The sequence below is a fragment of the Prionailurus viverrinus genome, chromosome A2, assembly GCF_022837055.1.
Source record: "Prionailurus viverrinus isolate Anna chromosome A2, UM_Priviv_1.0, whole genome shotgun sequence".
In the NCBI taxonomy this organism is placed as follows: Eukaryota; Metazoa; Chordata; class Mammalia; order Carnivora; family Felidae; genus Prionailurus; species Prionailurus viverrinus.
In genome coordinates, this window is record NC_062562.1 from 6,057,044 (window position 1) to 6,080,689 (window position 23,646).

The window sequence follows — 23,646 nt, forward strand, 5'->3', positions numbered from 1 at the left end:
TTGTCGGGGGGGAATACTGGTCTGATGTTCAGATTCAAACGTGGCATCAACCCTTTCCGACTTATGACCTGGTACAAGTTACATAAAATTCTGTTCTCCTTTCTCCTTATATAAAATAATAATAATGTGTGCATTTATCATTTGGGACAACTTATGCAGGTGAAATCAAACAAGATACATAAAATACATATCTCAGAGCCTGGCACTTAGGAAGCCCCCAGTACTATGGGAGTACTTAGGAAGCCCCCAGCACACTATGTTGTGGTTAATGGTTAATGTCATCCTCCTCCTTGTAATCATCATAATCTCCTTCATGATCATTTTGGAGTAGCTTAGGAAAAGGCTAGAGAGATCCATCTGCGGCTATATGGCGGGGCAGATGTCAATAAGAGCCAGAGCCAGTGAGAGGTGGAAGCAGAACTATTTTTTAATTTTTTTAAATGTTTATTTATTTTTGAAAGAGACAGACAGAGTGCAAGTGGGGGAGGGGCAGAGACAGAGGGAGACACAGAATCTGAAGCAGGGTCCAGGCTCGGAGCGGTCAGAGCAGAGCCCGACTTGGGGCTTGAACCAAGAACTGCAAGATCATGACCTGAGCTGAAGTTGGACGCTTAACCGACAGACTCACCCAGGTGCCCCAGAAGAACTCTTAATGAGAATTCTCACACCTCCACCAGAACCAAGAAAATAAATTTCACAGGGCTCTCATCTGAAGGTTTATATAATGATGCCCTCCCATCCGTCTATCCCAAGCATCATCATGTTTGTGTTGTTGAGGAAAAAATGTTCCTGATGGTCCCTCCTCCAATCACTGTCCCCTTCAGCACTTACTGGGTGGGAATGCATCTCTGCTGGAGCATGATGGAGGAGTACAGGTCTCCTGTCGGGTGTATGATGAAGGTTCACAGTCCCTCCTCAGGACAGGCAGGAAGACAGACTTGGCTGGGACCTTCTTATGCAGATGCCCACAAGGGGAGGAGACACAGGTATGGAGCCACTGTATTAGAACTGTCAAACTAAACAGCTGGAGGCACCTGCCAATTATTTACAACTGTATGACTTTGGAGGCTCAATACACAAAGCTTATAATTAGCCAATTGGTCCATGTTGTCCCGATCTCTCAGGACTTGCTAATGTTAATAGAAGAGAAAGGGGAACAAATGAGTATCTTTAGAAGGTTCTAGGTCCTTCCTCTCCTATGGAAGAAGTTCAGCTCTCTCCTTGCTTCTTACTTCCAAGTTGTAGGATCTTAAAATAAAATTCAGACTTTATTTTCAATTGAATCACTCAATATGAGATTTTGATATCTGTAAATCCATTATATATGAATCATGAAATCTAGGCAGAATTAGGTCTTCTATACAGAGAATGTGATACTATTTCCATTTTCTCAGTCAATAGTTGCCTTTCTCTTTTATTTTTTTATTTATGTTTATTTTTGAGATAGAGAGACAGAGTGTGAGCAGGGGAGGAGCAGTCAGGGAGACACAGAATCTGAAGCAGGCTTCAGGTTCTGAGCTGTCAGCACAGAGCCTGGTGGGGGGCTTGAACCCACAACAGTGAGATCATGACCTGAAGTCAGATGCTTAACTGGCTGAGCCACCCAGGTGCCCCAGTTAATAGCTGTCTCTAAAGATAACTTCTTATTTTCATTTTTTAGCTCTTACTTGGGTCAGCATTTTTTTTTTTTTTGAGAGAAAAAGAGAGAGAGAAAGCACATGTGGGGGGAGGGGCAGAGAGAAGGAGAGGCAGAATCTCAAGCAGGCTTCACACCATGAGCACAGAGCCTGATGTGGGGTTTGAACTCACAAACTGTGAGGTCATGATCTGAGCCAAGATCAAAAGTGGGTCACTTAACCGACTGAGCCACCCAGGTGCCCCAGGTTGGCATTTTATATGTTGGAGATTCACAGGGTTATTTTTATTTTTTTGCTAATTTGAATGAGACTTTAGTTCTCTTTTTTTCTTTCTCTCTCTAATTGAGTTACACTGATATATTAGGAAACTATTGATTCTTACATATTTATTTGGTAACTGATATTTTACTTCAATACTTTAGAGAGCCTCTCATAATGTTATAATCAAGGTGTTGGCCAAGGCTGTTATCATCTCAAGTCTTGACAGGCAGAAACCCATTTACAAGCTCATTCATGGGCCATTGGTAGGATTCACATGTTTGCAGGCTGTTGGCCAAAGAATACCCTAAGTTCCTTCACACTCAGGCCTCTTGATGGGGCAGTTCATAACATGGCAATTGGGTTCCATCAACATGATCAACTGAAAGAGTGAGAGAGAGGCGGTAGGAAGAAATCTTTTTTTTTTCACCCTATTCCCAAAAGTGACTTCCCAACATTTCTTCCACTTTCTCATTGTTGGAAGTGAGTCGCTATGTCTATTTCACACTCAGGGGGAGGGAAATACACAAGAACCAGAAAACCAGGAGTTGGGGATCATTGGAAACATCTCAAGTACTGCTTATCACACAAGTCTCATCCTCCATAAGAACTTTGTGCTCCAAGCACTTCAAGACTCAGGTCATTTCTGTCTGCTTTCCAGTATAGTCCCGAATTTGTCACACAACAAAAATTCCTAGGAGACACACTGGCAAATGGGTAGAATGTGTTCTCCATTGGGCACTTCTGCAGACCCCACTTTACTGCTTCTGGTCATGCCATCTCAAGTAGACTCCTTGGTTTCTGTTGCACCATGAGAGCCCCTCCACCAACTTTAAGCCAACTTGCAGCTATTCCATGGCCAAATTTAACAAATATCCTCAGCGGTTCTGATTTCTGCCAACTAGAGAGGAATCAACTCACTCTAGAATCTATTTTCTTTAGATTTCTGTATTCTCAGCTTTTAAAGACATAAATAAACTGTGATTTTTGTTTATCTGGTTTTTTTTTCTAGTGGATAAAGTGAGATGTATGTGGATAGTGAGATGTAACCTTCTAAATTCCCTCTAAGCATCCTTCCTGACTCAGAGATCTCTCTGCTGAGAAATATGGAGATTAGTTTGTCATTAAGTGATATGAAGAAAACTTTAGGGTATACCCAATCAAACTGGGTACTAGAAAGAATGCTATTTACCTATGTGTGGATAAATGACAGAAGGTATTTTTAGGGGAGAGCACATGACAGATAAGTAGAGGTAGATATGAGAGGGAGAGGTGGGGTGTTAAGGCATTTAGAATAGTTAGCCCATAGAAAAACTGTGTTATTAAACTGAAGTTATTTCAGAGTAGGGTGTATAAAGACATTAGTAGGGGGAAAGGATACTAGGGTCATGATAAAGATGAATTTATAGGACACAGAATAGGAAAACCAAAGGCATTTATGTTTGTGTAGTAAAATGTGATATGTGCTTTCTTCTTTTCCAGTTTCCAATTCCCGCTGCCATGATGAGTAGTGGCCAAATGGCAAGTAGGTAGAAGAAATGTATTGGAGAAGGAGAAGGTGAGTATTGGGGCCTTTTAATATTTGGGCAGTAGCAAAAATATTATTAAACTGAAGTCAGCATAGTGGGTAGAGGAGATGAGATATTAGTGTCACTGCCAAAGATGAGTATAGAGGACATGAATATCCAACAAAGGGGTCAATTTCCAAAATATGTAAAGAAATTATACAACTTAGGGGCGCCTGGGTTGCGCAGTCGGTTAAGCGTCCGACTTCAGCCAGGTCACGATCTCGCGGTCCGTGAGTTCGAGCCCCGCATCGGCCTCTGGGCTGATGGCTCAGAGCCTCTCTCTGTCCCAAAAATAAATAAACGTTGAAAAAAAAAATTTTTTTTTAAGAAATTATACAACTTAACACCCAAAAAATTTTTTTCAATTAAAAATGGGCATTTTTCCAAAGAAGACATAAGATGACCAACAAACACATGAAAGTATGCTGACCATCACTAATCACCAGGGAAATGCAAATTACTTGATACCTGTCAGAAGGGCTAAAATCAAAAACATAAGAAGTAACAAGTATTATTGAGGACGTGGAGAAAAAGGAAACTGCACTGGTTGTGGGAATGCAAATTGGAGCACTCACTGTGAAAAACCATATTCTAAAAATAGCATTGCCATACGATCCAGCAATTCCACTAGAAATGGAAAATGAAAATAGAAAAGAAAATAAAAACACTAATTTGAAAAGATATTTGCATGCCCAAATACATATCAAAACCACAATGAGATATCTCACACCTTTCAGAATTGCTAAAATTAACGACGCAGGAAACAACAGATGTTGGTGAGGATGTGGAGAAAGGGGAACACTTTTCCACCATTGGTGGGAATGCAAACTGGTTCAGCCACTCTAGAAAACAGTATGGAGGTTCCTCAAAAAATCAAAATAGAACTACCCTACGACCCAGCAATTGCATGACTAGGTATTTATCCATAGGATACAAAAATGCTGATTTGAAGGGACACATGCATCCCAGTGTATAGCAGTGCTATCAACAATAGCCAAATTATGGAAAAACCCCAAATATCCATAGACTGATGAATGGATAAAGAAGGTGTGGTATGTATAAACAATGGAATATTACTTGGCAATCAATAAGAATGAAATCTTGCCATTTGCAACAACATGGATGGAAACAGAAAAATAGGTCAGTCAGAGAGAGACAAATATCATATGATTTCACTCGTGTGTGAAATTTAAGAAACAAAGGAGATGAACATAGGAGAAGGGAAGGAAAAATAAAATAAGATAAAAACAGAGAGGGAGGCAACCCATAAGAGATTCTTAAGTGCAGAGAACAAACTGAGACTTGCTGGAGGGGAGGTGGGTAGGGGGATGGGCTAGATGGGTGATGGGTATTAAGGAGGGCACTTGTTGGGATGGACACTGGGTGTTATATGTAAGTGACGAATCACTAAATTCTACTCCTAAAACCAATACTACACTATATGTTAACTAACTTGAATTTAAATTAATTAATTAGTTAATTTTAAAAAAGATATTTGCACCCCTCTGTTTGTTGCAGTATTATTTATAATAGCCAAGGTATAGAAGCAACTCAAATGTCCATCAACAGATGAATGGATAAAGAAGATCTGGTATATTTATATACAATGGAATATTATTCAGCCATAAAAAATGCAGTGTAATCTTGCCATTCCCAACAACATGGATGGACCTACGGGGTTTAATGTTAAGTGAAATAAGTCAAAACAAATACCATATGAATTTACCCACATGTGGAATTTAAGAAACAAAACAAATGAACAAACAAAAACATGAACAAGAAAACAGACTTTTAAATACAGAGAACAAACTGGTGATTGCCACAGGAGAGGTGGGTGAGAGGATGGGTGAAATAGATAAAGGGGATTAAGAGTACACTTATCACAATGAGCACTGAGTAATGTATGAATTGTTGAATAATTATAATGTACACCTGAAACTAATATAACACTGTATGTTAATTATACTTGAATATAAATGAAAGAAAGAAAGGATAAATGGGATAAATGAATGAATGAATGAATGAATGAATGAATGTCAAGTTTGACAACCAGTGACATGAATCCTCCCACATAACCTGATTGGAAAAATGAGAAATCTGTATGGAAAATACACAAGAACTGTGGGGGAAATGTGATTTAAATGTATAAAAAAAGAGAACCTCTCATCTTTCTGGGATGCTTGGATCACCAATGCTAAAGCACAGAATCTCCACAGATATAATAGGATTCAGTCATGCAATGATTATGATATACAAAGGACCCCAGAATATTTTCTGTCCCATTGAAGACATATGAAAAAAAGCAATATGGAAATGTTCAGCAAGGAGAGGGGTGAAAGCCATGACAGCTAAAAAAATGATATGGTGAGAGAGGTAGGATTTGCAAGTCTAGGTTAGTTTTGCTGCATTTTCCTACCTACACTCCAAATGGACAGCACAGTATTGAGATTAGATTGTTTTGCTGAGGAGCCTCTGCATGGCCCTTTGGATGTCCCTGTTCCTCAGGCTGTAGATGAAAGGGTTCAACATGGGGGTGACCACAGTATACACCACCGAGGCCAGTGCACCCTTCCTGGGGGAAGTTGACACAGCTGAACTGAGATACACCCCAAGTCCTGTTCCATAAAATAAGCAAACAACTGACAGGTGAGAGCCACAGGTGGAGAAGGCTTTGTACTTCCCACCTGTTGATGGGATTCTCAGAATGGAAGAAACAATTTTATAGTAAGAGAAAAAGATCCCTGAGATAGGGAGAAAGCCAGAGATGGCACCAACAAAATACATGACTATGTTATTGGTGAAAGTGTCAGAGCAGGCAAGGTTGAGGAGTTGTGAAGGATCACAGAAGAAATGAGAAATTTCCACATCCTTGAAGTAGGTAAGTTGTAACACGATTGAATTGTGCATCTGGGAGACCAAAACACTGATGAAAAGTGATGCCAAAACCAACAAGCCACAGAGGCGAGGGTTCATGATGACCAAGTAGCGCAGGGGGTGACAGATTGCCACAAACCGGTCATATGCCATCGCAGCCAGGAGGAGACTGTCTAAACATCCAAAAAGCATAAAAAAAGACATCTGAGTCAGGCAGCCCACATACGAGATGACTCTGCTCTGAGTTTGGATGTCCACAATCATCTTGGGGATGGTAGTAGAGGTGAAACTGATGTCAACCAATGACAGGTTGGAGAGGAAAAAGTACATGGGGGTGTGGAGGTGGGGGTCAGAGCTGACGGCCAGGATGATGAGCAGGTTCCCGAGCACGCTGACCAGGTACATAGACAGGAACAGCCCAAAGAGGAGGGGCTGCAGTTCTAGATCATCTGAGAGTCCCGTGAGGAAGAATTCTGAAACCCTTGTTAGATTTTGTGGTTCTATGTACCTTGGACACCTTTTGAAAAAGAAAAGAAGGTTGGAGAAAGTAAACAAGTCAATGGGCATTCAGCACTGTGTCCATATTGTGTATTCAAGCAGTTCACAAGGAAAATATTCACACTTAGGATCATACACTCCAGTACCTTCAACAATATTTCTGTGCCTAAAATTCAATTGTCTTAGAACTGTTTCCTCACTCGTTTCTCTGTTATTCTCTCTTTCTCTCTCTTTTTTAAATTTTAGACAGAGTCCACAGGAGTGGAGGAGGGGGCAGAAGGAGTGGGATTGAGAATCCAGCGTTCCATCTCATGACCCTGGGACCATGATCTGAGCAGAAATCAAGTCAGCCACTCAAACAACTGAGCCATCCAGGTACCCTCTTCCTATACACACTTTAAAGATACTCAACTGAAGAATGTTAGAGGAGCAAGAACATTCAGAGATAAATGATAAATCCATGATCACCACAAAATACTCTTTTAAAGAAATATATTGAATAAGAAACATTCTTCTCCCTTTAAGGAAAAAATTATTCTAATTAAAGGGCACTTAGAAGCATCCTATTTTATTCAAATAATTGCAAGAAATTCTCTTTAGGATATTGATAAACTGTGTAATTGCTAGAATTACATTCTGACAATCTAAATTAAAGTCAAATATTTACAATCAGAAAGTTTTTCTTTTTTTTTTTTTTTAATTTTTTTTTTCAACGTTTATTTATTTTTGGGACAGAGAGAGACAGAGCATGAACGGGGAAGGGGCAGAGAGAGAGGGAGACACAGAATCGGAAACAGGCTCCAGGCTCTGAGCCATCAGCCCAGAGCCTGACGCGGGGCTCGAACTCACAGACCGCGAGATCGTGACCTGGCTGAAGTCGGACGCTTAACCGACTGCGCCACCCAGGCGCCCCAGAAAGTTTTTCAAAGTGTATTAATTTTCTTCATGGCTTTCATCACTGTCTGGTTTTCTGACTTTTCTCCTCAGTGGAAATATGTGTTCACTCAAATATGTGGGTTGTCTCCTTAAAGTCTTTTCAAATATAGGGGTGCCTGTTGGCTCAGTTGGTTAAACGTCCAATTCCTGATTTTGGTCATGACTTCATGGTTCATGGGTTCAAGCCCTGTGTTGGACTCTATGCTGACAGCACAAAGCCTGCTTAAAATTCTCTCTCTCTCTCTCTCTCTCTCTCTCTCTCTCTCAAAATAAATAAATTTGAACGTCTTTTCAAATATAACTCTTAACTGTAGACTTTAAATTTTGATAAACATATTTTAGATAAATGCACAAAATCATGCATCATCAGTGACCCCATAGATGGCATTCGTGTACAATGCAGCTCTCAATCATTAAACTATAAATAACTTTTAAAAAATACTGTCATCCTATCTCATTTTATGCAGGATTATATATAAACACTACACAATCTCAGGGAAATTGACACTGGTGTTTGACACTGCTCTTTGGGGTGCTTTTTGTTTGTTTGTTTGCTTTTGTTTTGTTTTTTTGGTCTGCATTTTGTAGTGCTTTGGTATTAGTACAAGTGCTTACAGGTATTTCTAACCCTAAACATTTAGAAGGGCTGCTTCTTTTTATATTTTTAAAATATTTTTCACTTTTTTGTGAATTTTTTTGTTCCATTTTACTTTCATCATTTCATTTTATTCTATTTTATTGTATTCATTTTTTAAATTTTCAAACATTTTCCTTTTTTTCCCTTTATTTTCTTTCCCTTCTTCCTCTATTCTATCAAGCCTCTTTCAACAACCAGACCAAAACAACCTAGGACCTAGCATCCTTTATTTGATTTTTTTGTGTTGTTTTTAATTTAAAATTTTTATTTTATTAATTCTTTTTCTTCTTCCAAAATGACAAAACAAAGGAATTCACCCCAAAAGAAAGGATAGGAAGAAATGACAGCTGGGGACTTAATCAATATATATACAAGCAAGATGTCTGAACAAGAATTTAGAATCATGATAATAAGGACACTAGCTGGGGGTGAAAACAGATTAGAATCCCTTCCTGCAGAGATAAAAGAAATAAAAGCCAGTCAGGGTGAAATAAAAATACCATAACTGAGCTGCAGTTTCCAATGGATGCCATGGCAGCAAGGATGCATGAAGTAGAACAGTGAATCAGTGATATAGAGGACAAACTTATCAATAATTATGAAGCAGGAAAAAAGAGGGTAACTAAGGCAACAGAGCATAATATAAGAATTAGAGAACTCAGCGACTCATTAAAAAGGAATAACATCAGAATCATAGGGGTCCCAGAAGATGAAGAGACAGTAAAAGGGGTAGAAAATTTATGTGAGCAAATCATAGCAGAAAAGTTTCCTAACCTGGGAAAGACATAGACATCAAAATCCAGGACACGCAGAGAACTCCCATTAGATTCAACAAAAACTGACCATCAACAAAGCACATCATAGTCAAATTCACAAAGTACACAGACAAGGAAAGAACCAAGAAAGCAGCAAGGGGAAAAAAAAAGTCCTTAACCTACAAGGGAAGACAGATGAGGTTCATAGCAGACCTATCCACAGAAACTTGGCAGACCAGAAAGGAGTGGCAGGATATATTCAACGTCCTGAGTCAGAAAAATGTGCAGCCGAGAATTCTTCATCCAGCAAGACTGTAATTTAAAATAGGAGAGATAAAAAGTTTCCCAGACAAACAAAAACTAAAGGAGTTCGTGACCACTAAACCAGCACTGCAAGAAATTTTAAGGGGGACTCTCTGAGGCAAGAAAAGATGAAAGACAACAAAAAAGACCAAAAGCAACAAAGACTAGAAAGGACCAGAGAACACCACCAGAAACTCCCAACTCTACAGGTAACACAATGGCAATAAATTCATATCTTTCAGTACTTACTCTAAATGTCAATGAACTAAATGCTCCAATAAAAGACGTAGAGTAACCGAATGGATAAGAAAACAAGATCCATCTATATGCTGTTTACAAGACACCCATTTTAGACCTAAAGACACCTTCAGATTGAAAGTAAAGGGATGGAGAACCATCTATCATGCTAATGGTCGCCAAAAGGAAGCTGGTAGCCATACTTAGACAATCTAGATTTTAAAATAAAGACTGTAACAAGAGATGAAGAAGGACATTATATCATAATTAAGGGGACTATCCACCAAGATGACCAAACAGTTGTAAACACCTATGACCCCAACGTGAAGCGCCCAAATATATAAATCAATTAATCATGGACATACAGAAACTCACTGATAATACCATAATAGTAGGGGACTTCAACACCTCACTTACAGCAATGGACAGATATCTAAACAGAAAATGAACATGGAAACAATGGCTTTGAATGACACACTGGACCAGATGGACTTAACAGATATATTCAGAACATTTCATCCTAAAGCAGGGGAATATACATCCTTCTGCAGTGCACATGGAACATTCTCCAGAATAGATTACATACTGGGACACAAATCAGCCCTCAACAAGTACAAAAGGATCGAGATCACACTGCATATTTTCAGACCACAAAGCTATAAAACTCAAAATCAACCACAAGAAAATATTTGAAAAGACAACAAACACTTGTAGACTAAAGAACATCCTAGTAAAGAATGAATGGGCTAACCAAGAAATTAAAAGGTAGATGGAAGCCAATGAAAATGATAACACCACAGCCTAAAACCTCTGGGATGCAGCAAAGGCAGTCATAAGAGGGAAGTATATAGCAATCCAGGCTTTCCTAAAGAAAGAAGAAAGGTCTCAGATATACAACCTAACCTTACACCTTAAAGAGCTGGAAAAAGAACAGCAAATAAAACTCAAAACCAGAAGAAGACAGGAAATAATAAAGATTAGAGCAGAAATCAATGCTATTGAAACCAAAAAACCAGTACAACAGATCAACAAAACCAGAAGCTGGTTCTTTGAAAGAATTCACAAAATTGATAACCTTCTAGCAAGTTTGATCAAAAAGAAAAAGGAAAGGACCCAAATAAATAAAATCAAGAATGAAAGAGGAGAGATCACAACCAACACAGCAGAAATAAAAACAATAATAAGAGAATATTGTGAGTAATTATACGCCAATAAAATGGGCAATCTGGAAGAAATGGAAAAATTCCTAGAAACATATAAACTACCACAACTGAAACAGGAAGAAATAGAAAATTTTAACAGACCATAACCAGTAAAAACCATCAAATTAGTAATCAAATATCTCCCCAAAAACAAAAGTCCAAGGCCAGATGGCTTTCCAGGGTAATTCTACCAAACATTTAGAGTTAACACTTACTATTTTGAAGCTGTTCCAAAAAATAGAAATCAAAGGGAATCTTCCAAACTCATTCTATGAAGCCAGCATTACCTTGACTCCAAAACCAGACAAAGACCCCCTATAAAAAGGAGAACTACAGATCCATTTCCTGATGAACATCCTCAACAAGATACTAGCCAACTGGATCCAACAATATATTCAAAGAATTTTTCACCAACCAAGTGGGATTTATACCTGGGTTGCAGGACTGGTTCAATATCTGCAAAACAATCAATGTGATAGATCACATCAGTAAAAGAAAGGACAAGAACCACGTGATCCTCTCAATAGATGCAGAGAAAGCTTTTGACCAATACAGCATTCTTTCTTGATAAAAACCCTCAAGAAAGTAGGGATAGAAGGACCATACCTTGAGATCATAAAAGCCATATATGAGAGAACGACTGCTAATATCATCCTCAATGGGGAAAAACTGAGAGCTTTCCCCCTAAGGTCAGGAATAAGACAGGGATGTCCACTCTCGCCACTGTTATTCAACATAGTATTGGAAGTCTTAGCCTCAGCAATCAGACAACACAAAGAAATAAAAGGCATCCAAATTGGACAGGAGGAGGTCAAACTTTCACTCTTTGCAGATGACATGTTACTCTATATGGAAAACCCAAAAAATTCCACAAAAAAAACCCTGCTATAATTGGTCCATGAATTTTCAAAGTCTCAGGATATAAAATCAATGCACAGAAATTGGTTGCATTCCTATACACCAATAATGAAGCAACAGAAAGAGAAATCAAGGAATCGATCTCATTTACAATTGCACCAAAAACCATAAAATACCTTGGAATACACCTAACCAAAGAGGTGAAAAACCTATACACTGAAAACTATAGAAAGTTTATGAAAGAAAGTGAAGAAGACACCAAAAAATGGAAAAACATTCCATGCTCATGGGTTGGAAGAACAAATATTGTTAAAATGTCAATACTACACAAAGCAATCTACATAGTCAATGTAATCCCTATCAAAATAATACCAGCATTCTTCACAGAGCCAGAAGAAACAATCCTAAAATTTGTAGGGAACCACAAAAGACCCTGAATAGCCAAAGAAATCCTAAAAGAGAAAACCAAACCTGGAGGCATCACAATCCTGGACTTCAAGCTGTATTACAAAGCTGTAATCATCAAGACAGTATGGTACTGGCACAAGAACAGACCCTCAGATCAATGGAACAGAATAGAGAACCCAGAAATGGACCCACAAACCTATGGCCAACTAATCTTTGACAAAACAGGAAAGAATACCCAATGGGATAAAGACAGTCTCTTCAGCAAGTGGTGCTGGAAAAACTGGACAGCAACATGCAGAAAAATGAACTTGGACCACTTTCTTATACCAGACACAAAAAGAAACTCAAAATGGATGAAAGACCTAAACGTAAGACAGGAAACCATCAAAATCCTAGAGAACACAGGCAAAAACCTCTTTGATCTTGGTTGCAGCAACTTCCTACTCAACACGTCTCTGGAGGCAAGGGAAACAAAAGCAAAAATGAACTATTGGGACCTCATCAAGATAAAAAGCTTCTGCACGGCAAAGGAAACAATCGGAAAAACTAAAAGGCAACTGACAGAATGGGAGAAGATATTTGCAAATGACATAACACATATAGGGTTAGTATACAAAATCTACAAAGGATTTCTCAAACTCAACACCCAAAAACAACTAATCCAGTGAATAAATGGCCAAGAGACATAAATAGACACTTTTCCAAAGACATCCAGATGACTGACAGACACATGAAAAAATGCTCAACATCACTCAACATCAGGGAAATACAAATCAAAACCACAATGAGATACCACCTCACACCTGTCAGAATGGCTAACATTAACAACTCAGGCAACAACAGATGTTGGTGAGGATGCGGAGAAAGAGGATCTCTTTTGCGCTGCTGGTGGGAATGCAAACTGGTGCAAGCCACTCTGGAAAACAGTATGGAGGTTCCTCAAAAAATTAAAAATAGAATTACCCTATGACCCAGCAATTGTACTACTAGGTGTATATCTGAGGGATACAGGTGTGCTGTTTCAAAGGGGCACAGGCACCCCAATGTTTATAGCAGCACTATTGACAACAGCCAAAGTATGGAAAGAGACCAAATGCCCATTGATGGATGAATGGATAAAGAAGATGTGGTGTGTGTATATATATACACACATACACACACACACACACACAATGGAATATTACTTGGCAACCAAAAAGAATGAAATCTTGCCATTTGCAACTATGTGGATGGAACTAGAGGTTGTTATGCTAAGCAAACTAACTCAGAGAAAGACAAATATCATATGACTTCACTCGTAAGTGAAATTTAAGATACAAAACAGATGGACATAAGAGAAGGGAAGCAAAAATAATGTAAAAACAGGTAGGGGAACAAACCTTAAGAGACTCTTAAATACAGAGAACAAACTGAGGGTTGTGGATGGGCTGTGGGGGGGCGGGGATGGGCTAAATGGGTAAGGGGTATTAAGGAAGACACGTGTTGGGATGAGCACTGGATGTTATACATAGGGGATGAATCACTGGAATCTACTCCTGAAATCATTATTGCACTACATGCTAACTTGGATGTAAATTAGAAATAAATAAATAAATAAATAAATAAATAAATAAATAAATAAATAAATAAATAAAGTAAATGAATAAATAAATAAATTCCTGCGGAATCTAATTGCCCTGCACACCTGCCCCCAAAGCAACCACTGTCATCAATTAGGTGAGTATATTTTCTGTCGGTGTTTCCATAATGTTAGTACTGATTTACATATTTACAAACTTTTCTTGAAAATTTACCTAAACAGTATATTACTACATACACTGCATCTAAAGTGTTCTTGTTTACTACATTGTGTTTAAATCTAGATATAATACTTTAAGTGATACATAGTACTATCCGAGGAATTAACTTCATTTGATTTGTCAATTCCTTATTTCAATAACTCTATGAAAATCCTTTTTGCATATCATGCAGGTGAGAATTTCTATATGACATGTGCATGGAAAATAGTTGTTTGTGTTGTAAAAATCAGTGCAAGTCCAATTTCACTATTTATTGCCTACATTTGTTTTCCCAGTAGAAAAATTAGTTGGTACAACTACATGCTATTATTAAGGTATAGAATCAGGAGCACCTGGGTAGCTCAGTTGGTTAAGAGTCCGACTTTGACTCAGGTCATGATCTCGTGGTTTGTGAGTTCGAGCCCCGCGTCGGGCTCTGTGCTGATAGCTCGGACCCTGGAGGCTGCTTCGGATTCTGTGTCTCCTTCTCTCTCTGCCCCTCCCATGCTCATGCTCTGTATCTCTCTGTCTCTCAATAATAAATAAACATTTAAAAAAATTTTTTAAAGGTATAGAATCAGAAATATTTCTCAAGTATCTAATAATAGTCATTCTGTGATAGCTCCATTTAAATATTCACATTTTATGTAGGGAATATATTTCCATATCTCAGATTTTCAAACTTGGCTGTAAAGTGCATTACTATTCATAGGAAATCCTATAATCCACTATATTAGTGCTGTAAGTACTCCCCAAAACCACAGTAACCTAATTCACAGAAATATGTGTAAATCCCTCAACCTCTCTGTGTTGAACTCCCTCCTCTGGAAATGGAGAGGATAAGAGCCATCTCCAGAGATGTGTGGCACTTAAAGGAAGAGGAACTTAATAAATATTTGTCACTTTGTACCCAGAATTTGAATCATTATTGTAATAGTGGGTTTCTTGATGAAATGCAATCCTATGCACATTTGAATCACCTTTTACTCGATTATATGGAGAAAATCTGAAGGCTCTCTTCTCAAGGTGCTAGGAATCTTAAAATGTGTCTAAGCTGACACAGTAAAATTTATCTTCCCCTTCTCATTCTGCCTTTTCTTTTTGATACTTATGAAAATCACTGTAACGATTTCTTAGTAACTGAATGTTGTAGATGCTATTAAATAGAAAATAATAGATCCTATTGAAAGTTTATGACATAGATACAAACAAGTGGTATTTTTTCTTATCCCTTGTCCTATGGGATGTCCCCAGGATGGATGAAGGGTCAAGCAGGAAAGCAGCAGTTTGTGCAAGCCATATTGACTATGCTTCGTTCCTGTGACTCAAAGAAGGGTCTATTCAATATTTAACATATTTGAGGGTTTCGTTGTTGTTGCCTACTCTGGGACAAAGATAATATAAGTTCTGGAGAATCAGAAATGAATGTGACTCAGTTATTCCCTTCCAAGTACTGAATACTTGTACAGGGACAAAAATTGAAATTTTTATTAGTATCCATTGAAAATCAATCAGATCACAGGATATTTGGGTTGAATGGTATAATAAAGCTTGGTATTAACAATATTAATCAACATTATCAATAATAATATCTAAATCTTTTGCCCTTACTATATGGATCCATCACATATTTAACGACATTGTTAGTATTCATTATCTATTTAGTCCTTACTCGGTGGAGTAGTATCAACAAGGAATCTATTCAGATGACAATTTTGAGGCTCAGAGATGCTAAGGACTTGCTCCAGGTCACTAGATAATAAGTAGAGAACATAGGACTTAAAATTATATTATGAATGGGGCACCTGGGTGGCTCAGTTGGTTCAGTGTCTGACTTCAGCTCAGGTCATGATCTCGAGGTTCGTGAGTTCAAGTCCCACATTGAGCTTTCTGCTGTCAATGCAGAGCTTGATTTGGATCTTCTGTCTCCCTATCTCTCTGCCCCTTCCCTGGTTCTTCTCTCTCTCTCTCTCAAAAATAAATAAACATTAAAAAAAAAAGAAATGCAGATTTCCAGCAATCTTTGTTTTAAAAAAATTATATTATGGTTCTGAGGCACATGCATTTTACTTCTTCACTCTGTTAAAACTCAGAAACTTTAAAGCAGGGATCCACAGGTCTTCACAATAACACATCTATTGTACATCTTTTAATAATTTCTGGCTTCCTGATTGTGGATAGAAACTGAGACATTGACATTATGTCTCCCTTTGAAATGGAGAAGGGCTAAATTATAAGCATGGAGTAGGAGGGGCACCTGGGTGGCCCAGTCAGTTAAGAGTCTGACTTTTGATTTTGGCTCAGGTCATGATCTCATGGTCATAGGATCGAGTCCTATGGCTGACTCCACTCTGGGCACGGAGTCTGCTTAAGATTCTTTCTGCCCCTCTTCCCCACTTGCAATCTCAAAAGAAAGAAAGAAAGAAAGAAAGAAAGAAAGAAAGAAAGAAAGAAAGAAAGAAAGAAAGAAAGAAAGAAAAGGAAAAAGGAAAAAGGAAAAAGGAAAAAGAAAAAAAGAAGAAAAAAAGAAAAGAAAGAAAAGAAGAAAGAAAGAAAAGAAGAAAAAAAGAAAAGAAAGAAAGAAAGAAAAGAAAAGAAGAAAGAAAGAAAGAGAGAGAGAATGGAGGAGGAAGTGGACAACTGAGGCAAAGTCCAGGAGCCAGGGCCAGAGAAAGACCTACCCTAAGCTGTACTGTCATGAGCCGGCTCTTTCTGTGATCTGGGCCAGCGATCTCAGACGCCCTCCCTATAGATGATACACCAACGGCTCACCACTGTGGTTTACCAGTTACCTCAAATAGAAGAGCACAGTGAGCAGAGAGTGTATGGGTGGAATGACCAGAAAAGTGAAGTGGTTGGTTGCATTGGCAAGGAGAGAATACTGGCCAGGGGCACTGTGTCTGGAGACAGACCGTTTGATTCAAACCTGGCTTCATCCCATTCTATCCCATGACCTGGTACAAGTTACATTAAAAGGCTATAATCCTCTCCTCTTTAAAAGGACAATAATGTGTACACATATTTTAGGGGTGACTACGTAGGTGAAAAGAAACAGGCTACATAAAGCACTTTATTTCAGAGCCTGGTACTTGCGAATCCTTAAAAAGGCTTCATGATATCAAGTACATAGTCATCTGGCATCATTCCCCTGCTCATCTTCCACTTTCATGATCATTTTGGAATGTTTAAGAGATGGTTTAGAGGGACTTGTTTCCTGCTCTGGTTAGAAAGGTTCTTACAGGAGGGGCGCCTGGGTGGCTCATTCAGTTGAGCTTCTGACTTTGGCTCAGGTCATGATCTTGCAGTTTGTGAGTTTGAGCCCTGCATCGGACTCTGGGCTGACAGCTCAGAGCCTGGAACCTGCTTTGGATTCTTTGTCTTCCTCTCTCCCTCTGCCCCTCCCCCGCTCGTGCTCTGTCTCTCTCTCAAAAATAAACGTTAAAAAAAATTTTTTTTTAAAGAAGTATTTAGAAAGGTTCCTACAGGAGCTAGAACCAGTGTGGGAGGAAAGCAGAACTTTGAGAATTTTCAGATTCCCACCAGAACCAAGAACAAACCTCATAGCCTCTGAGCTGAAACTACTACAAAGGGGACATATGGTCCCCTTCCATCTGGCTTCTCCAACTATCCTGCTTATCCTGATGATGAAGAAACAACGCTCCCCAAGCCATTCCTGTATCCAATATCCCCAGCATCACTCACGGCACTGTGCTGCCTCTGTGTTGGGGAATAACAAAGGAATGACGATCCATCACCCTTCTTGTGCCTGGTGAGTGATGAAGGCTCAGGCTCTGTTCTCAGGACCTGCAGGAAGACAGAGTCAGGTATGGACCCCTTGATGCATATAATGATTCTGGGAAGAGAGGACACACATACAGATCCAACTGTGCTGGGACAGGCCAACTGAAAGTCTGCAGAGCACAGACCAATTATTTATAGTTGTGTGGGCCTGAAAGCTCAATGTACAGAGCTCCTAATTAGCCAAATTGGTCTGTGTTCTCCCAATCTCTGAAGACTTGTTAATATTAATGGACCAGGAACATAGGGAAAGGAAATGTCTTTTGTCGGCTCTGAGGCCTTCCACTTCTCAGGGGGAATAGCACCTGTACGCTTCTGATTTTCAGGTTTCATATATCAATAAAAAACCGAGACTTAATTTTTAAATTAATATACATAAATGTGAGTTTATCATTCATCAAATGCATTCAAATGACTGAGCAATTTAGGGAGAATTAGGACTTCTATATCAGGAATCTGGTAGTACTTCCATTTTCTCAGTTAATATTTGTGGCTCTAAGAACACTTAACATGAGATCTACCCTTTTAACAAACTTTGAAGTATTCATATATTATTGTCGACTTTAGGTACAATGCTGTACATCTCTAGAGCTTATTCCTCTTGCTTGACTGAAACTTTATGCCCTTTGATTGCCCATTTCCCCCTCCTGCCACAACTCTACTCTGACTCTATGAATTTTACTATTTTAGATACATAAACGGAATCATGCAGTATTTATCTTTCTGTGATTGGCTTATTTCATTTAGCATAATCTCCTTAAGGCTCACCATGTTGTTTCAAATGACAGAATGCCCTTCTTTCTTCAGGCTGAATAGTATATATATGTATATATACTAGATAGATAGATCACACACAGTTTTTTTATCCATTCATCTGTCAGTGGACATTTAGGTTGTTCCCAGATCTTGGCTATTTTGAGTAGTACTACAGGGAACATAGATCTCTCTTTGGGATCTTGATTTCAATTCTTTTGGAGATACACACACACACACACACACACACACACACACACACACACCCCAACAGGACAGGTGTGAAGTGACATCTCATTGTGGTTTTGATTTGCATTTCTTTGATGAATAGTGAGTGATATTGAGCACCTTTTCATACACTTTTTAGCTACTTATATATCTCCTTTGGAGAAATGTCTATTTAAGTCCTTAACCCATTTTTTTTAAACAAATTAGTTGTTGTTGTTGTTGTTGTTGTTGTTGTTGTTGTTGTTTACCATTGAATTGTAGGAGTTCTTGCATATTTTGGAGATTAACCAGTGATCAGTCATAGGGTTTGCAAATGTTTTCTCCCATTCCATAGGTTACCTTTTCACTGGTGAGGAATCTGAAGTACACTGATTTGCCACAGGTTTCAAATTGTTGTTGAGATGAGATAGAATTGTGTCTTTGAATCCCATACCCTTTCTATTATCTGTGGTGCCTCTCTCATATCAAGGATATTAGCACCACTCTTAGATAGCTACTGTGGACCTACCTGACACATTTCCCTATCCAGGCTTTCACCTCCATGCCTAGTGTTAATCAATTAGCACTCATTCTAAATTTTGAATTTGAAGAAGAAAAAGAAAGCATCACCTTTGGGGACAATGTTAAATGAGATATCAACATCAGTATTACTGTATTAGCATTCTCTGGAGAAAGAGACCCAACAGGATATGTATATATTTATATATAAAGAGAGACTTAAGAAGTTGGTTCACATGATTGTGGAGGCTTCGTAAGCTCCAATTATGCAGGGTAGGCTAGCAGGCAGGAAACATAGGAAGAACTGCAATTCAAGTCCAAAGACAGTTTGCTGGCAGGATTCTCGCTCCCTCTGGAAGGTCAGTCTTTGTTCTATTAAGGCCTTCAACTGAGTGGATAAAGCCCGCCTATATTATAGAGGGTAATCTGCTTTACTCAAAGTCCACTGATCTAAATGTTAATCTCACCCAAAAAATACTTTCATAGAGACATCCAGAATAATGTTTGACCAAATATCTGGGCACTATGGCCCAGCCAAGCTGACACATAAAATTAACCATCACAATTATCTTGGCAAATTCCAAGCATTTTTGCCCATTATTTAGGTTTTCAGAAATAGAGACACACCCTATTCATTGTTCCAGAGTAGGTCAGACCCGAAGTATTCTATCTCAGTTCATGAAAACCAAGGAATCAAAACCATAATTTAGTCATTTTTAATAGGATGTATTTCTTCTCACTGGCTAGTATGGCTTTCTCCTCTATAAAGGACTACCCTTCTCCAGTATTAAAGTTCCTGGTCGGTGATGCTGATAGATGACTTAGCTTAGTGGCCAAAGGGTAAGTAAATTAAACAACTTATTAGGCAGGTTTCAAAGAGTCCCCAATTATTGTCTCAGAAACTATATGTGACATCTCTAAAGGAAGTGGCCTTTACTATGTACCATATAGTGGACACAGAACAGAGCCCAAAGACAGATGTGTCGAGACAAGACAAAGGTTTTAAAGTAAAGTCCTAAAGATACTTTTACTAGTGAAAGAGAAGAGCCACCCTTTACTGAGGTAAAGTATAGATAGGTGAGTTTGGAGCAAGGTGACAATATCTAATTCACCAGCACAGATGATTAGTTGTATGGCATGGAAGGAGAATATATGCAAAGGAATATCAGGAATTTTAGGAAAAATCACACTGGCTGTTGCTAGGGTGAATTTTTTCACATCATCTCTCTTATGAGCTCAGATTACTTTAAGAACTTCAGCACCTGCTCGTGAGCATTAAAAGACCCAAACATACTAGTTATATCTGAACAAAACATGTAGTTAGATCAGTAGCCCCCAACCTTGGTTATGTGTGAGAGCCAACCAGGATAATTTTTAAACCCTTATGCTAAGGCTATACTTCAGTCCAATTAAACCATAATCTGTGGTGAGAAGCAGTCATCAATTTTTTTTAAGTTTATTTTTAAGTTTATTTATTTAGTTTGAGAAATTGAGTGAGCAGGGAAGGGGCAGAGAGAATCTCAAGCAGGCTCTGCACTGCCAGCATGGAGCCTGATGCAGGGGCTCAAACCCACAAACTGTGAGATTACGACCTGAGCTGAAATCAAGAGTCAGACATTTGACCAACTGAGCCACCCAGTGCCCCAATTGTAATTATTAAAAAAAAAAAAAAATGCCTGGGTCATAGATGAGAAATAAAGAAAGCTCTATAGTTACAATATGATTCATTCATGCATTGACTCTAATATAGGTAGGATCCCACAAAACTCCCTCAATCCCATTTAAGATGTATCACAATAAGCAATATTCAGATATGAAGCACTGAACAGATTGAAAGGCACAAAAACTACCAAAATTATGGAACCAAATGGGCAGAATTTCCAGTTCCAAGTGTTTGGTTTGACTGACTTTTCCAGCTCCCACACTAAAAAAGGGGGACAAGTATTGAGAACGGGCTGTTCTGAGGTACCTCTCTGTGGCCCTCTTGATGGCCCTGTACCTCAGACTAGATGAAGGGGAGTGAGCATGGGGGTGACCACAGTATACACCACCAAGGCCACCTCACCCTTCCTGGGAAAATATGAGACAGCTAAACTGAGGTACACTCCAAGACCTGTTGCACAAAATAAGCCAGTAACTAACAGGTGACAGCCACAGGTAGAAAAGGCTTTGTTACTTCCCACCTGTGGATGGGACTCTTGGAATGGAGGCAACAATTTGAGTATAAGAGAAAAGGATCCCTGAGAGTGGAACACCACCAAAAATGGCACCAGTAAAATAAATTCATGGGTTATTGGTGGGGATTTCCAAGGAGGCAAGTTTGAATAGCTGAGAAGGGCCATGAAGGAAATGAGGTATACTTCCACATCTGTGAAGAAGGTAAGTTGTGACACCATCAGACTGTGCAACTGGTGAAAAGCTGGTGAAAAAAGACACCAAAACCAGCAGGACACAGAGGTGGGTAGTGCAAGGGATGACAGATGGCCACAAACCGATCATAGGCCATTGCGGTCAGTAGATTGTCTTAACATCCAAAAAGAATAAAAACAGACATCTGAGACTACATAGGAGATGATTCTTCTGTGAGTATGGATATCCGCAATCATATTGGGGACAGTAGTAGAGGTGAAACGATGTCAGCCAAGGACAGGTTGGAGAGGAAGAAGTACATGGGGGTGTGGAGGTGGGGGTCCAGGATGATCAGCAGGTTCCTGAGCACAGTGACCAGGTACATGGACAGGAACATCCCAAAGAGGAGAGGCTGCCATTCTGGATCCTCCAAGAGGCTCAGGAGGAAGAATTCTGAGATGAGTGTTAGAGTCTTTAATCCCATGTGGCTGAGACCCCTCCCAGGAAGGAAAAGAATCTTGGAATAAATGGCACAAGCAAACAGGCAGCAAGTGTGTCTGTATTTTGTATTCAAGCAAATCAAAATAAAGCATTCACACTTGAGGACTGTGTACTCCAGTACTTTCAGCCTTCAGCTATATTTCTCAGTGGTGGCAAACTCATCTCCTCTCAGAACTCTTTCCTCATTGATTTCTTGGCTAGTTACCTGTTTCTATATAAACACACTTTAGAGGGGAGCCTGGGTGATTCAGTAGGTTGAGTGTCCAACTTCGGCTTAGACCATGATCTCATGGCTCCTGAGTTGGAGCCCCACGTTGGGCCCTGTGCTGACAGCTCAGAGCCTGGAGCCTGTTTCAGATTCTGGATCTCACTCTCTCTCTCCCTCTCCCCCGTTCATGCTCGCTCTCTCTCTCTCTCTCTCAAAAATAAATAAACATTAAAAAAATTAAACACATTTTAGAGAGACTGCACCAAAGTGTGATAGAGGAACAAGGCAACTTAGAGTAAATAAATCAGTGAACACAGTAAAATATCAGTCCCCTCTGCTGAAGGAAATATATGAAAGAAGTATCTTTCTCCCACCTTCCCCCCAAAAAATCACTCCAATGAAAAACACTAGGAAGTAGTCAAATATAATTTATCTATATGCAGCACAAGAAATTCTTTTAATTTAAAATATTTATAAATATTCTGTAATGTTACCTGCATTCTAAATTAAAGTCAAATACATTTAATCAGTTAGAATTAAAAAAAATTTTTTTAATGTTTATTCATTTTTGGAGGAGAGAGAGAGACGGAGGATGAGGGAAGGAGGGGCAGAGAGAGAGGGAGACACAGAATCTGAAACAGTCTCCAGGCTCTGAGCTGTCAGCACAGAGCCTGACACAGGACTCGAACTCCTGAACTGTGAGATCATGACCTGAGCTGAAGTCAAATGCAAAACCGACTGAGCCACCCAGGCACCCCTAATCAGTTAGAATTTAATATGATAGCTATTTTCATGGATTTTCATCCTTATTTGGTTTTCTGATACCTATCCTCAATGGAAATGAATGCTCACGGGGCATCTGGTTGGCTCAGTCAGTAGAGCATGCAACTGTTTATCCTGACATTATGAGTTCAAGTCCCACTTTGGGCATGGAGTCTGCTTTAAAAAAAAAAAAAAAAAAGGAATGAGTGCTCACTTAAATGTGAGTTGTCTTTTAAAAGTCTTTTTGATAATGGGGGTGCCTGGGTGGCTCAGTCGGTTAAGCATCCGACTTTGGCTCAGGTCATGATCTCATGGTTTGTGGGTTCGGGCCCTGGGTCAGGCTCTGTGCTGACAGCTCAGAGCCTGGAGCCTGCTTCAAACTCTGTGTCTCCCTCTCTCTCTGCCCCTCCCCTGCTCATACCCTGTCTCTCAAAAATAAATGTTTAAAAAAATTAAAATAAAAAAAGTCTTTTTGATATTAATTTTAACCCTAGACTTTTTATGCAGGGTTATTTGTATTAACTTCACACCATTTCAGGGACTGTCTTTGTGACTGCCATTGGCATTTCTTGTCTCCATCACATAGTGGCTTAGTAAAAG

The 23,646-nt window shown here is 39.1% G+C and overlaps 1 protein-coding gene and 1 pseudogene across 1 annotated transcript; both read right to left on the reverse strand.

Moving 5' to 3' along the window:
* Nucleotides 1-5,911: 5,911 nt before the first annotated feature.
* LOC125149963 (putative gustatory receptor clone PTE01) lies at nt 5,912-6,904 on the reverse strand. The gene has a single exon (XM_047829189.1). The coding sequence runs from the start codon at nt 6,902-6,904 to the stop codon at nt 5,912-5,914; it is 993 nt and encodes a 330-aa protein (XP_047685145.1).
* Nucleotides 6,905-21,226: 14,322 nt separating this feature from the next.
* Nucleotides 21,227-22,059, reverse strand: LOC125147975 (olfactory receptor 18-like; annotated as a pseudogene).
* Between the last annotated feature and the right edge of the window lie 1,587 nt (nt 22,060-23,646).

Coding starts and splice junctions, on each gene's coding strand:
- LOC125149963 (XM_047829189.1), bottom strand. CDS start 6,904: ATGCCCATTGACTTGTTTACTTTCTCCAACCTTCTTTTCTTTTTCAAA.